This window comes from Xiphias gladius, chromosome 4 (assembly GCF_016859285.1).
Source record: "Xiphias gladius isolate SHS-SW01 ecotype Sanya breed wild chromosome 4, ASM1685928v1, whole genome shotgun sequence".
Lineage (NCBI taxonomy): Eukaryota > Metazoa > Chordata > Actinopteri > Istiophoriformes > Xiphiidae > Xiphias > Xiphias gladius.
The window spans coordinates 15,990,464-16,004,040 of NC_053403.1; the positions used below are offsets into that span (position 1 = coordinate 15,990,464).

The window sequence follows — 13,577 nt, forward strand, 5'->3', positions numbered from 1 at the left end:
ATGACATGGGACAGGTCACATGAAGCATCAAAAATGAACTTCAAACAAATATTATCAAAATAAGTCTAATTAGGTCCTCCCCTACGTGTTTGCACACTTGTAAAAAAAACTATTTAAGTGTGTATGTAATTTCTACTAGTAATAACATTGATATGATGCAAAGCGCTACTTTTGTGTTATTTTGAAATGGTTTTGTTTCATATATCCCTCATCCTTATTCCTACTTATTAAATATAGGAATCAACTCATCAGTGGTTCAGTTTCACCCAAAGATTCAAGAATTCAGAAGTCATACTGGTCTCTGTAATGGTTTATTTTTTGACCATTTTATGCTCAAATCGCAGTTATATCCTTCATGTAGTCCAAAAAATAATTCTTTATCTGTTACTTATTCCCAGTAGCCTACAAACACTCCAAATGCTGAGGAAGATGCTGGTCGGTGAGCATCCTCCAGCCCCCTGCTGTTACTGTAAATGCCACAGAGATGCATCTCTGAAGAAAGTGCGTCACGGTTTTTCATTCTAGCATAGCCAGTGACAGGCGCATCGAAAAAGAGGAAGACCATAAAGAACTTGGGTTAAAATAAGAGTTTTAGTATTCAATGTGACAATACCGCATTCTTTCAACATAGAAAGGTCTCTGAAGGAAAAACAATGGAATTTAGATGTATAACATGTTTTAAATGATCTGTTGTACTGTTGAATAGACAGTACTCAAATACTGGACTTAAGTACAGTTTTGAGGAACTTGTACTGTTTCTCAGTATTTCCATTATGTGCTGATTGTACTTCTACGCCACTACATTTTAGAGGAAAATGTTGTACCTTTTATGCAACCACATTTATTTGACAGCTATAGTTGCACGGAAGATTTGGATTTTACATACAAAACATGTGCTCTGCTCAATTTAAGAAAAAAATTGTGAGCAAGCAATTTTTCTCTGCACGGGAAAACAACAATATTTTTGAAAAGTTTCAATCTGGTTTCCGGGAGTATAGCAGCAGTGAGACCTCCCTACTCAAGGTTACCAACGACATTTTAATGGCTAAGGATGATGGGATGTGCTCAGTCCTCGTACTCCTGGACCTTAGCGCAGCCTTTGACACGATCGATCCCAGCATCCCGTTAGGCATGATTGCGGCCCTGGGTGGGGATATCCGGTACAGCTTTAGGATGGTTTTCATCTAACCTGTCAAATAGGAGGTTTTGTGTCTGTGTGAACAATTCTGTCTCTTCATTTTCTTATGTTGTGCCTCAGGGTTCAGTTTTTGCTTCCCCTTGGGCACATTATTCATAGACATGGTGACTCTTTCCATTGTTATACCGATGATACACAGATGTACCTGCCCTTTATACCCACAGACCCTGGAATGCTGAGCTCGCTCAATGCCTGCCTTAGTGAGCTTAAAAACTGGTTGTCAAAATTTTTTTCTTCAGCTGAACTCAAATGAAACAGAGATCCTTATCATTGGTTCCCAGCACCGCTGGTTCCCTAGTGGAACAAATCAAACCTGTTGCATGGAACCTTGGCATTTGGTTTGACGGTAATTTAGGGTTTGAGCAGCACACCACAAAGCTTGTCCAATCCTGTTTTCGTCATCTTAGAAATATTTCAAAAATACGATCTATCATAACTTTCAAATACAGAGAGACCATCCAACATGCCTTCATCTCATCACGTCTGGATCATTGCAACAGCCTATTTACTTGCCAGAACCAAAAATCTATTGATCCACTCCAGACTGTACATAACTCAGCTGCCAGGCTTTTAACAAGAACCAAGAAATGTGATCACATCTCTGCTATTTTAGCCTCTTTACACTGGCTCCCAGTATGTTTTAAAATTGATTTTAAGATCTCGCTGATTACTTTTAAGGCCCTTCATGGCTGCTCTCCCTGCTATATCCCTGACTTTTTAGTACCCTACTTGCTGGTACCTACTATAAGATCAAAGGGCAGAGGTCTTCTATCCCCTCCAGAAGCCTGGGTGAAAACCAAAGGGGACAGAACGTTTGCAGTCAGAGCCCTGAGGCTCTTGAACAATATACCAGAGGAAATCAGGTTGGCTGACTCAGTAATTTCTTTTAAATCCCTACTTAAAACATACTTACTAATTGTACTTGAGTTTTAATTTTCTTTGAACTTTCTTTTATCTCCTTTAAAAATGTTTTTTCTGTTCTTGTATTTTCCTACACAGATTGTTTTTTTTAATCTGTTATCACTGAAATTTTTTTATACACCGAAGTGTTTGTTATCTGTTTCTTATTAAATCTGATGATTTTATGACTTATCCCTTTTTCTTTTGTTGCCTTGTGAAGCACTTTGTAATTTGGATTTTGATAAGTGCTTTATAAACAAAGATTATTATTATTATTGTTGTTGTTTTTTTGTTGTTGTTATTATAGATTAAAAAAAGTACACTCCAAGTACACTAAAACAATGTACTTAACTTGCATCATCTACAACATTAAAATGTAGCTGTAGTAAATGTAGTAAATGTCATTTCATCATTAATAAAATTCCAAAAATGCAATGTAAAGATGATCATTTAACACAATAAAAGACATTCATTCTAATGAGTACTTTTCTTTAAAATTTTTTTAAAATTATGATGTTGCTACTTTTACTTTAGTCTGGGATCTGACCATTGAGGACACTGAGTTCATGTTTTCTGTATTCTTTTCAAAAGTTCTGGGAATTTGGGGATTTAGAAACCTACACTAATCAATTAAAAATTGCTTATGGAGGGTATTTTACAGGCTGATTCCAGTATTTTTAGATTCAGTATATGGAAGTACATCATATTGGAACATTCAGTTTGCAAAAAATATATCTGACAAGTCGTTTGAGTGAATAAAATATGAAAAATAAAAATTATTTTTAAAAAAAAGTTAGCCTAAATTTTCCAATGTTGCCGATGCAGGTTTGGGGCGGACTTGGACTCATGACCTCAGCTTTTCTAAAATCTTGGCTACAGCCCTGTATACTGTAACAAAACTGCAAACATTAAATCACATCTTTAACATCTTGACATGTTGTTTGAAAATGTAACACAAATGCAGAGATGTGTTGAACATGAGTGCTTCAATAAGAACCACTAAAGTCACAGATCTGTGATTTTACTTGACATCTGCTGTCATGTGTTAGCCCAGTAGGGCACAGTGTGCACCATACTGATCATACGTGGTCTGAAGCTTATCAGCTTGCGGGTCTCAAATCAGTTGCCTCTTCTTGTTGAAACTACAACATGTGATAAAAGTCATATGGAACATACGTGGTTGTGAGTTAGTTGACCTCACCCTGCCCTGGGGTTTCAGGTACAAACTGAGGGTCAGGGCCTGTGTTATCTTACTCTGTTGAACTCTTTTGGCCTACAACTCTGCACACTTCTTTGAGATAGTGTTGGCAAACAGTTCATGGTCATCACTGAACAGTTTGATGTTCAAAGATGTGCAGATGTGGCTTCACCTCTGTTGACCAAGAGGACATGGTTAACAGAGGCATAGCTCAGGACATAGCTAATATAGCTTTTATCCTCTTATCAGTTTGCAGAACTGTTCATGAAGTTTGTATTAGTGTGTGCTCTATAGGTTCAGGTGACCTAATCCGTTCAAAAGAATATTATACAGTATATACCTATTTACAACAATGATTTGTGTATTTTAAGGCAGAAAGTGTAAAACCAAACAGAACAATAATGAGATCTTTATTACATTAAACTGTGAATAGAATTAGAGCCTTGTACCTTTTGCTAATCACTTTGAAAATTAAATCCAACTTGATCTTCATAGAACTTTCAAATTTTTTTGTTCTTTGATGGTGTTAGATGTGACAAACCTCTATTAAAAATCAATGGATTGTGGTGAAAGTCTACTTCTTGAGCTGAGTGATTTTTTTTCTAAGTTGTCTTCATTTGGCTTCACACTATATTGATTCTGTGTCTGGTTGCTTGTGGGTACAGTGGCCTGAAAATGTTTGGGCAACCCTGGTCAAAATTTATTTTACTAGCTGAGCGAGTAAAACGTTACCTGATTTCCATACGGCATAAAGTTAAAAATGACACATTTCTTTAATATTTTAATCTAGATTACTTTTTTTTATTTCCACCTTGCATGGTCAGTACTTGGTAACACCCCCTTTGGCAAGTATTACAGCTTGTAAACGCTTTTTGTAGCAGCTAAGTCTTTCAATTCTTATTTCAGGGATTTTTGCCTATTCTCCCTTGTAAAAGGCTTCTAGATCTGTGAGATTCTTGAGCCGTCTTGCATGCACAGCTCTTTTGAGGTCTTTCCACAGATTTTCGATGATGTTTAGGATTGGGGACTGTGAGGGCCATGGCAGAACCTTCAGCTTGCGCCTCTTGAGGTAGTCCATTGTGGATTTTTAGATGTGTTTAGGATAATTATCCTTTTGCAAAAGCCAGCCCCTTTTTTCATCTTCAGCTTTTTAAAAGACAGTGTGAATTTGATCCCAGAATTTGTTGATATTTAATTGAATCCATTCTTCCCTATACCAGGGAAATGTTCTCCGCGCCACTGACGGGAACAAAACCCAAAGCATGAGCGATCCACCCCTGTTCTTAACAGTTGGAGATGTTTTCTTTTCATGAAGTTGTGCGCCCTTTTTTCTCCAAACATGCCTTTGCTCACTGTGGCCAAATAGTTCTATTTTAACATCATTATTCCACAAGACTTATTTCCAAAATGCATCGGTCTTGTTTAGATGTTCCTTTGGAAACCTCTGTTGCTGAATTTTGTGGTGAGGACAAAGGAAAGGTTTTCTGCTGATGACTCTTCCGTCAAGGTCAGATTTGTGCAGGTGTCGCTGCACAGTAGAAACAGTGTACCACCACTCCAGAGTCTGAAAAATCTTCCTGAAGGTCTTCTGCAGTCAAAAAGGGGTTTTTAATTTCCCTTTCTAGCAATCCTATGAGCAGTTCTCTCTGAAAGTTTTCTCGGTCTTCCTCAACTCCAGACCTCAACTTGATCTCCATCGTTCCTGTTAACTGCCATTCCTTAATTACATTACAAACCGAGGAAACAGCTACCTGAAAATAATTTGCAAAATTCTTATAGTTTTCTCTTGCTTTATTGGCATCAGTCATTTTAATTATCAAACTGCTGGGGAGCTGCTTAGAGGAGTCCATGGCTGCTGATTGTTCGGACAGGGTTTGAGGAGTCAGAGTATTTCTGAAGTTTTGAAATTTGCATCACCTGGCCTTCCCTAACGATGATTGTGCTCCAAAAACTATTTTAGATCTGAGACCTTGGTAAATCAAAGATACCAAATCTCTTGGGGTGCACAAACTTTTGTAGGGGGCTCCTTTCCTTTTTTTTCTACTCTAAAATTGTACATCCTCATAAGGAGGACACGGTGTGTTTACGGAATATGAGGACAACAGGAGGGTAACTATTCACTTATCTTATCTATCAGTGAAGGTCCATTGAACCACATGTCACATGGACTGATGTGTGTGTGACTGTGTTTGTCATTGTTTGCCTACATGGGAGTGAACATCTGAACAGAGTGTACAAAAGCTTTGTATCTTTGTAACTATATAAGTCCAGGGTACATGCTTTTGACTCCATCTCTTTCTGCAGTCCCAGCTCCTCAGTCATGCTGCAGCTGACGGTCCTCGGCCTCTTCCTGACATGTGCTGTGTCTCTCAGCAGCTCTGCTGTAATTCTAGAAAATGGCATGCCCATCCTGTGGGCGCAAACGGCCAGCCAAGTGACAGACCTGCCCATACAGAATGGCGTTCTGACTCCTGATCCCTGGCACTTCCTTCACTGTATGAGTCTTTACCGGCTGATGATAGCTGCTACAGACCCGTTTATGGGATCCATGGGGACAAACGCTACAGACAGTCCTTTGTGGGGACTGCCACTGCAGCTTGGATGGATGCTAACTTCTGGTAAGTTGAAATTGTTTTCTTAAAAAAAAATTATAATACTTTCCTACAAAGCTCAGAAAGAACAATGAATTCATAATGTGTCTACTTTTCCAAAATGATAGTCAGTGCAAAATTTCATTGGGGAGTTAGTTTAAGAGCAATTACAAGCTCTGTAGACGTAAAAATCAAAGTCTCACCAATGACCTTTCACTCCTAATATGAATAAATAGCCCATATCTGAAAATGCTTATCCGTTGAGGCCCCCAAAGTGAGTGAACATAACATCATAACACAAGCTACCAAAGAGTCTGGACCGAAACTAATGGTGCAGTGTAAAATGCCTTGTTTCTTTAGGGCGTCTCGCTGATCCAACCGGTGCCACAACCTGCGGCCTGCAAACAGGAGATCCTATGTGTATTTCTACTCAGAGTTGGTGGGGTTGTAAGTATGAACACACACAGACACACACACACACACACACACACACACACACACGCACACATGCACAAATACACACACATGCACACACAAACACGTGTGCGCACAGAACACAAACTACGTCTTTATTTCTCTCCAGGTGTAACCTATTTTGTCTCTGCACTGCCCTTCCTATCTGCCGCACAACAGGGCTTCATGGGAGCGGGAGTTCAGGTATATGTGCAATTGGACATCTCAAACAAAAAGTGAGACAGTTGAGAGAATAGAATGAAAGCAGCAGTCGTGGAATATTTTCAGTTGCTGTTATTTTTATTTCTTTACACAAATATGAATAGTTATGGTTTCAACAATGATGAGGATGATAATAACAATGATATATTATGTTATATTATTAGGTCCAGATGCAGTTGCACACGGGTGTAGAGGACTATTGCACCACCTATGCTGACTGTGCAGCTCGCTACCCTGATGTCATGTCTAAGTGGGATGCCTTTTTTCAGGTATATTAAACACACACACACACACACACACACACACACACACACACACACACACACACACACACACACACACACACACACACACACACACACAGACATACATACACACAAACACACAAACACACACACACATAAATCCACATTCACATTACTGGTTTTGACATAGCAGTGCACTAGCTGACACTATTTCATACATTAACTCTTTTGAATTTACACACATACTGAAAAGAAAATACCACAGTTTTTAAAGGGGCGCTGCACTGATTTGACACATTATGATCAGTCCAATCACCATGCAGAGCAGTAATTACTGCAGCAGCCATGATGCAGTAATTACATTTTTAGTCAACATCTAGTTAAAACCAGAATATGACGTTATGACAATATCTTTTTTTGCCAAACAATTTTTTTTACGCCTTATAAATGTAGAATTCCCAAGAAAACAATATGTTATATGTGCAGTTACAAGAATACACAGCTAAAAATAAAGCACAAAGTCAACTACACTGCTAAAGCAAGAGAGCCAAATTCAAGCTGGCTGGGGGAAACAACAGATAGCCTTGACTGAAGCTAAATTTATTTAATTTCCCCACGTAGTTGTTGCCTAAATGAAATATATCAATTTTGGTGAGGTAACATCTTGGTAATTTAGTTTACTAAGCCACATAAATAAGGCAGAGGCTAAACCCAGTCAGAAAAAAAAATTGCTCACCCAGCTAGGTAGAGTAGCGAGGCAACTAAGCAAACTTAGCGAAGTAGCAGTAACTGCCATCTCAGTTTTTGACTCTAATGTAATTCAGGAATTTGTGTGGTTACAATATATATTGAAGTCACATACCTACATGTATTAAATTGTAAATGAAATAAAAAAGTTCTTCATACATCCATGCTTTAAACCTTTTTTTTCTCAACTTCAGGTTTTCTGTGGTTACTGTGGGTTGTGTGCTAAAAACTTGAAAAACACGGGCATTTATAAGGCAGGGAGGGTCTAAAAATCAGGATGTCTCAGCTTCTGCTGCTTCTGTTTCGATTCTATCGCTCCTTTACGGGACTTTGTGGAAGGGAAACACTAAATTGCTGGAGTACTTTCTTAATCAGCAATTTTGTGTGTTTACAGGGTCTCAAGGCTGCGACTGAGTCTCCTCTGCCTGAAAATGAGAAGAAAGACACTCTCCTTGGTCTTTACTGGGCAGCCCAGATGGCTTCAACTTATGCCTCTGCAGCATGCAACACCAAGTAACCTCTCTATCTATCTATCTATTTCCGGCGCGTTCTTTGATTTGAGAGAGGACTGATTCGAAATACCGTTTAACCTTTTATTTCAAACTGAATCAGTAAAAAACAGTTTGCAACCAATCGCCCAGGAAAAAAAAGGCAGAAGGGTCAGCTGCTGTCAAAGCCATCACTCTGCAGCTGTGCCTGGTGTCGGTGTGTTTCACAATAATATCATATTGAATATGAATGTGATTGGTGGACTATAGTTTGGGGAGGGGGGGCCGTGGTTTAGACTTAGCTCTCCCTAGTAGGTGCACAGGCTGGTCCCAGCCTCTTGGCACCCGACCACATCCAATCCCGGGAGACAGCGCCCTGTCGGAAAACAGGCCCTGCCTCTTTGTTTACTTCCTGGTTCTGACTCTCGTGACTAACCGAGCCGTTTCTTCCCAAGGGCAGGGTGTGCTGTCCTGCCACCTCTGGCACCTGCCTTCAAGGCCGCTTTGTGCTTGTGCCCATATCAGTAAACTCGAAGTGTTCTATCTTCTGTGAGAGAGTGAGGGATATGAGTGCAAACTGTGAACAATGCATTCTTTCTGTTACAGGTCAGTACTATCACCGTGTCAACTCTTCACACCGTGGAGTTAATGCTTAAAACCTTCCCATTGCATGTAACAGAATACTCTTATAATATGAACTTCACTTTAACAATGTGCAACAAACTGTATAAAAACAGAAAGTAAAACACATGCTATAGAAAAACATACATTCAGTGATTGGTACCTTCAAATATTTCAACCCAACCCCATCTATCTATCTATCTTAAAGCTATAGTTCACTATTGCGTGAATTCGAACGAATTCGACTTAAAACAGCCCACATTAGCGGAAAGCTTTCTATCAACTGTGTGTCATTTGCTGTGTGTTTGTGTTCATCTAAGTGTCTGACTGATCTCAGAGCTCACCAGAAACTCCAGGTCTTCGTGTCAAATTTCCTCCGGTATCTCTCCATTTATTCTGCCTCTATACATTTATGAAGTAACGCTGGATTCATAAAGCCCCAAGAAAACGTTTTGTTTTTTTTTTGCTTGAGTTGAAACACTTTTAAGTCTTCAGCTCAATTCACACCGCCAAGGGAGTCATCATGTTCTTTTTGAACACAGTCATGCAGCTAGGTGCGAGTTAGCTTAGCTTAGCGTAAAGACTGGAAACAGGAAGCTGCCTGGCTCCATCTAAAGGTAACAAAATCTGCCTACCAGAACCTCTAGAGATCACTCATTAACCTGTTATATCTCATTAGTTTAATCTGTGCAAAAAAATAAAGTGTTAAAACAAGAGGTTGTGGTTTTAAGGGGGGTTGTGTTTTATGCTGAGCTAAGCTAACCAACTCCTGGCTGTATCTTCGTATTCAGTGTACAGACATGAAAATGTTATAAATCGTCTCATCCAGCTCCCAGCAAGAAAGCGAATAGGCGTATTTCTTTAATCTCTCTCGCCTTGGTCTCCCTCCTGTCCTCTCCCCTTCTTCAGGCAGAGCCACTACTCCTCTGAAGAGGTGTCATTTGCTAACAGCTGGCTGAACTCAGCAGAGTACGTGGCGGCGGCACATTTCCAGTCCAATTTGGAAAAATCTACACAGTTCATATCCCCTCTGCCAAGTCGAGTTTTACAGGTACCTCCGTTCATTTCTAAATCTATCACATTTTCACATCTTGTATATGTATCTAATATTTTTCCTTTTTATCTTATTTGAACGTCTAGGAGGGAGATAGGGCACCAAACATTGCTGATCTGAGTCAGGAGGAGAACCACACACTTTATATCTTCTCCTGGATGAAAAACATCAACACTCTACTTGGTAGGGCAGACACACACATATGTACGCACACACACACACACACACACACACACACACACACACACACACACACACACACACACACACACACACACAGACAAATATCATAACCATGATTTTTCAATTGAATCAGTGAGCTTTTAGGGATGATCATGACCATGTCATCTACCAGGTGGGTCGATGGTGCGTCTGTGGAGAAGTGCCATGTGTTCAGTGACCACAAGAGAGAAAGGCAGTGAGATGTTGGAGCAGCTCCTGCTGAATCCGAGCTTTGCCTCAAACTCTTTCCTGTCCATTGTCACTGGAATGACTACCAGCTGCTGAGACAAACACGCAAACACACTCATAAATGGTAACAGACTGAGATAACAACTCCAATTTTATAATGATACTCACTTTTTCATCTGAAAGTTAAAGACACATGCTAAAATTAATCTGATTTTACACGTGTAAATTCTACAGGATTAATTCTGTAAAACTCATGGGGGGGGATTTCACTAAGACAAGACACTTGTAATACCAAGAGACATAACTGGCATGTCATTTCCATCAAAGTAAATAGTTCAAGTTGGTACTGAAAGTACGTTTTGTCATTATTTGGAGGGTTTAAATCACCTGACAGAATACAGTGTAAAGCAGGTAATCCTCAGTATGTACTACATGTTCTCGTCATGCTCTTGAGATTATGTGTCCAAGTAAACTGTCGACAGTCCCCTCACTTTTACTGTCATTTGTTGTGGAGCTTGATACTGAACTTGAATGAATATATAGTACAACGCTATATTTATGAAAGCTTTACTTTGCAGATTTAAATTCTGCACACAAAATAAGTGATTACTTTATAAAATATCATGCATGCTAGATATGCATCATGCTAGATTAAAATTCTTACACATTCATGCTTCAGTAATAACAATCCAATTATAAGATCGACAGGGGCTATTTTGAATAATACCATTACTTTTGATACTTTAAATACATGTTACAGATAATATTTTTGTGTTTTTTCTCAAGTAAGATTTAAAATTCAGGAATTTTACTTGTAATGGAGTATTTTACACTGCAGTACTGCTACTTTTACTTCAGTAAAGGATGTGAATACTTCTTCCGTCACTGGCAGATGGGTTTAAAGTTTAGATTGTTGCGGTCAAGTCCAGCTGAAACATGATGTCACTACAGCTGTCTGTTTAAAAATTTGACAAACGTCTTCATTTTTGAAATGTATTTTTCCTGGCTTTAACGATGATCAGTCTCTAAAGTGCGTGGTAAATCAGTATGTCATATGGAGCTCTAATCCAGTCCAATAGTGCTCCCTAGAGGTGATATGTTGTAAATACTAACCTATGTTGTAACTTTTCCAGGAATTGTTAGGGATGTTATGCACCTGTCAGTCATCATTTCCCCGCTTAATTTTTCCCCAGTGATATGGCTGCCATTCTCTCTGTCTGGTAACATCTTTGTTAAAACCAGTTGCTGGTTTTAATGCTGTGGCTGATCCATGTATATTTGAAATCAAACTTACAAAAAACATTTCTTGTCATAAAGTGGTGAAAAAGATATGGACCCACAGCATTAGCAGAATAGTGTTACATACAAGTTAACGTTGGATAAGGCAGTCACATGCTTGCAACCTGCAAGTTTATTCTGTAACCCTGTTGTAGTTACTGGAGTGAGCATCCATACACAAAGATGTTACCAGACAGAGATAATGGCCACCATATCACTGGGGAAAAATTAAGCAGGGAAATGATGACTAATGCCCATTTCCTTATAATTGATTCATATCAGACACAGCCATCTTGGCCAGAGCCATATAAACACTATTTTCAGTTTGTATACATAGCTGCAGGGTTTCCTGGTACTGGATTATTGAAAAAGAACAGAAACACTTTAAAGATTATTTCTGTAAATATAGTTTAGAATTGGAAAAATTGGAAACCAGTAGACTGAAGATGACTGGGAAACCTTTAGTTCATAGATGGTGTGTGAGAAAACAAATTATGGAAAAGTCTTTATTTCAACACAAAACATAACATTTACTTTAACAAAATACGACACAGAATTTGAATCGCTGTAGGTGATGCCATCAAATAAGAATGACATCGAAGACATTTTCAAAAGGAAGACACAAAGGGTCATTATACTCGCTGTGGAAAAGCACAATAAAAAACCCCTCTGTATGTTATTAAAATCATATATCTATGCTAGCTCATGATTGTCAGTGGAAAAGCAATATCAAATACAAATTCACAATAACAAAACACAAATACAGAATGTGATATCCTGTCAAGGCTTAGACACTATGTGTATTTTAACGGCATTTTTCTTTTCTTTTTTTTCTTTTTTTGCTTTTTAAAGCTTACTCTTGGTGTTTCTTCCTATTCATGATCAACCGTTTTTTTTTTTTTACAGAACATTAAGTTAGTGCTGCCAAATTTTTGTTCAGTACAAAAACATGAATTGCATTAAATGGAATTTTGAAGATTTTGGTACTACTCAGTTTTACATGAAGCTAATTAAACGTATCACTTACTCACATGGTAAAGCAAATACAGAATACCCAGAAGGAATCTGTAAATAACTGCAGTAAAAATAAAAAAATAAAAAAATCTTACATAAGCTGTGCCAACTTCCAGACAGGGCACACCAGTAAATACTGCTTCCTCAGGACATGGATAGCCTGTTCAAAATAGTAATGAATGGAGATTTGATAATACACATGTACCACTGGTTAATTTACAGTAGTGGTTCCCAAACTGTGGGGTGGGGCCATCTGGAGGGGCGCAGAGGTACTGCCGGGGCGCACATTACCGAGTGGCATATGAAACCATAGAAGGTGAAAAGACTTTTCACAGCAGATTACTGGGTGTAATTATTAACAACATTAATTGTCAATTCACCAAACCCCTCCCCTGAACAGCAACTTCAAATCAACTCTTAGCAACTGGGCATTGCAGGTGTTTCCAGCTTTGGATTTGCCCACGTGCAGAAGAAGTGTTCATCGTGCACCAGCAGTACTCGGCATTTAAAGAATTTAGAGAAATTTATTTTTCAAATCTTTGTAAAACCCAAAAAACGAGTAAAATTGTAAACAACGGATTAAAGAGGATGTTATCTGCTCTACTGTAAGATGGAAATGTTTTTATCTGGATTTACTTTGCACCTTTCAAACTAAATCATTATGTGGGGTTACAGGTTAAAAAATCCTAGTTCAGGACAGGAGCATCCACTTCATGGCAGCCAGGATATAATAATATCAGAGTCTGGAAAAAAATTAACATCTGTACGATAGTACTGAGGCGAAATAACTCAATCTTCCAATACAAAAACAATGTGGCTCCTTATTTCCATGGTCCATCAACTGGTGAGGATGTTAATTTTTGTATGTAACTTATAGCTTTAGCTTCAGGGTTTTACCATTAGCTGTATCATTGGCTACATAGCCATCACCCTTTTTACGATGTTTAAAAGGAGTCTGCTGGAAACATTAAAAAGACAGCTGGAAATGGATTTTTTGTTTAAGCCGAATCGTGAAATCAGTGTTAAAGAGCTAGTTAGCTACAGCTGATAAAACCTGCTAGCGACAGTTGTTATTTCAGCTGACAAAGCTGAGTTGTTGCCTAGAAATTAAATGTCTGTTTCTGTTTACTTCTGTGTGAAACTGAAGGCCGTTTGCT

At 38.7% G+C, this 13,577-nt stretch overlaps 1 protein-coding gene across 1 annotated transcript; it reads left to right on the top strand.

The window, feature by feature from the left end:
• The first annotated feature begins 5,541 nt into the window (after window positions 1-5,541).
• On the top strand, window positions 5,542-12,728 carry LOC120789021 (protein LEG1 homolog). Its single transcript, XM_040125438.1, has 8 exons — window positions 5,542-5,914; window positions 6,248-6,334; window positions 6,471-6,544; window positions 6,727-6,831; window positions 7,949-8,067; window positions 9,573-9,714; window positions 9,804-9,900; window positions 10,073-12,728. Exons 1-8 carry the CDS (start codon window positions 5,617-5,619, stop codon window positions 10,222-10,224), a joined length of 1,074 nt encoding a protein of 357 aa, XP_039981372.1. The 5' UTR covers window positions 5,542-5,616; the 3' UTR covers window positions 10,225-12,728.
• The last annotated feature ends 849 nt before the right edge of the window (window positions 12,729-13,577 follow it).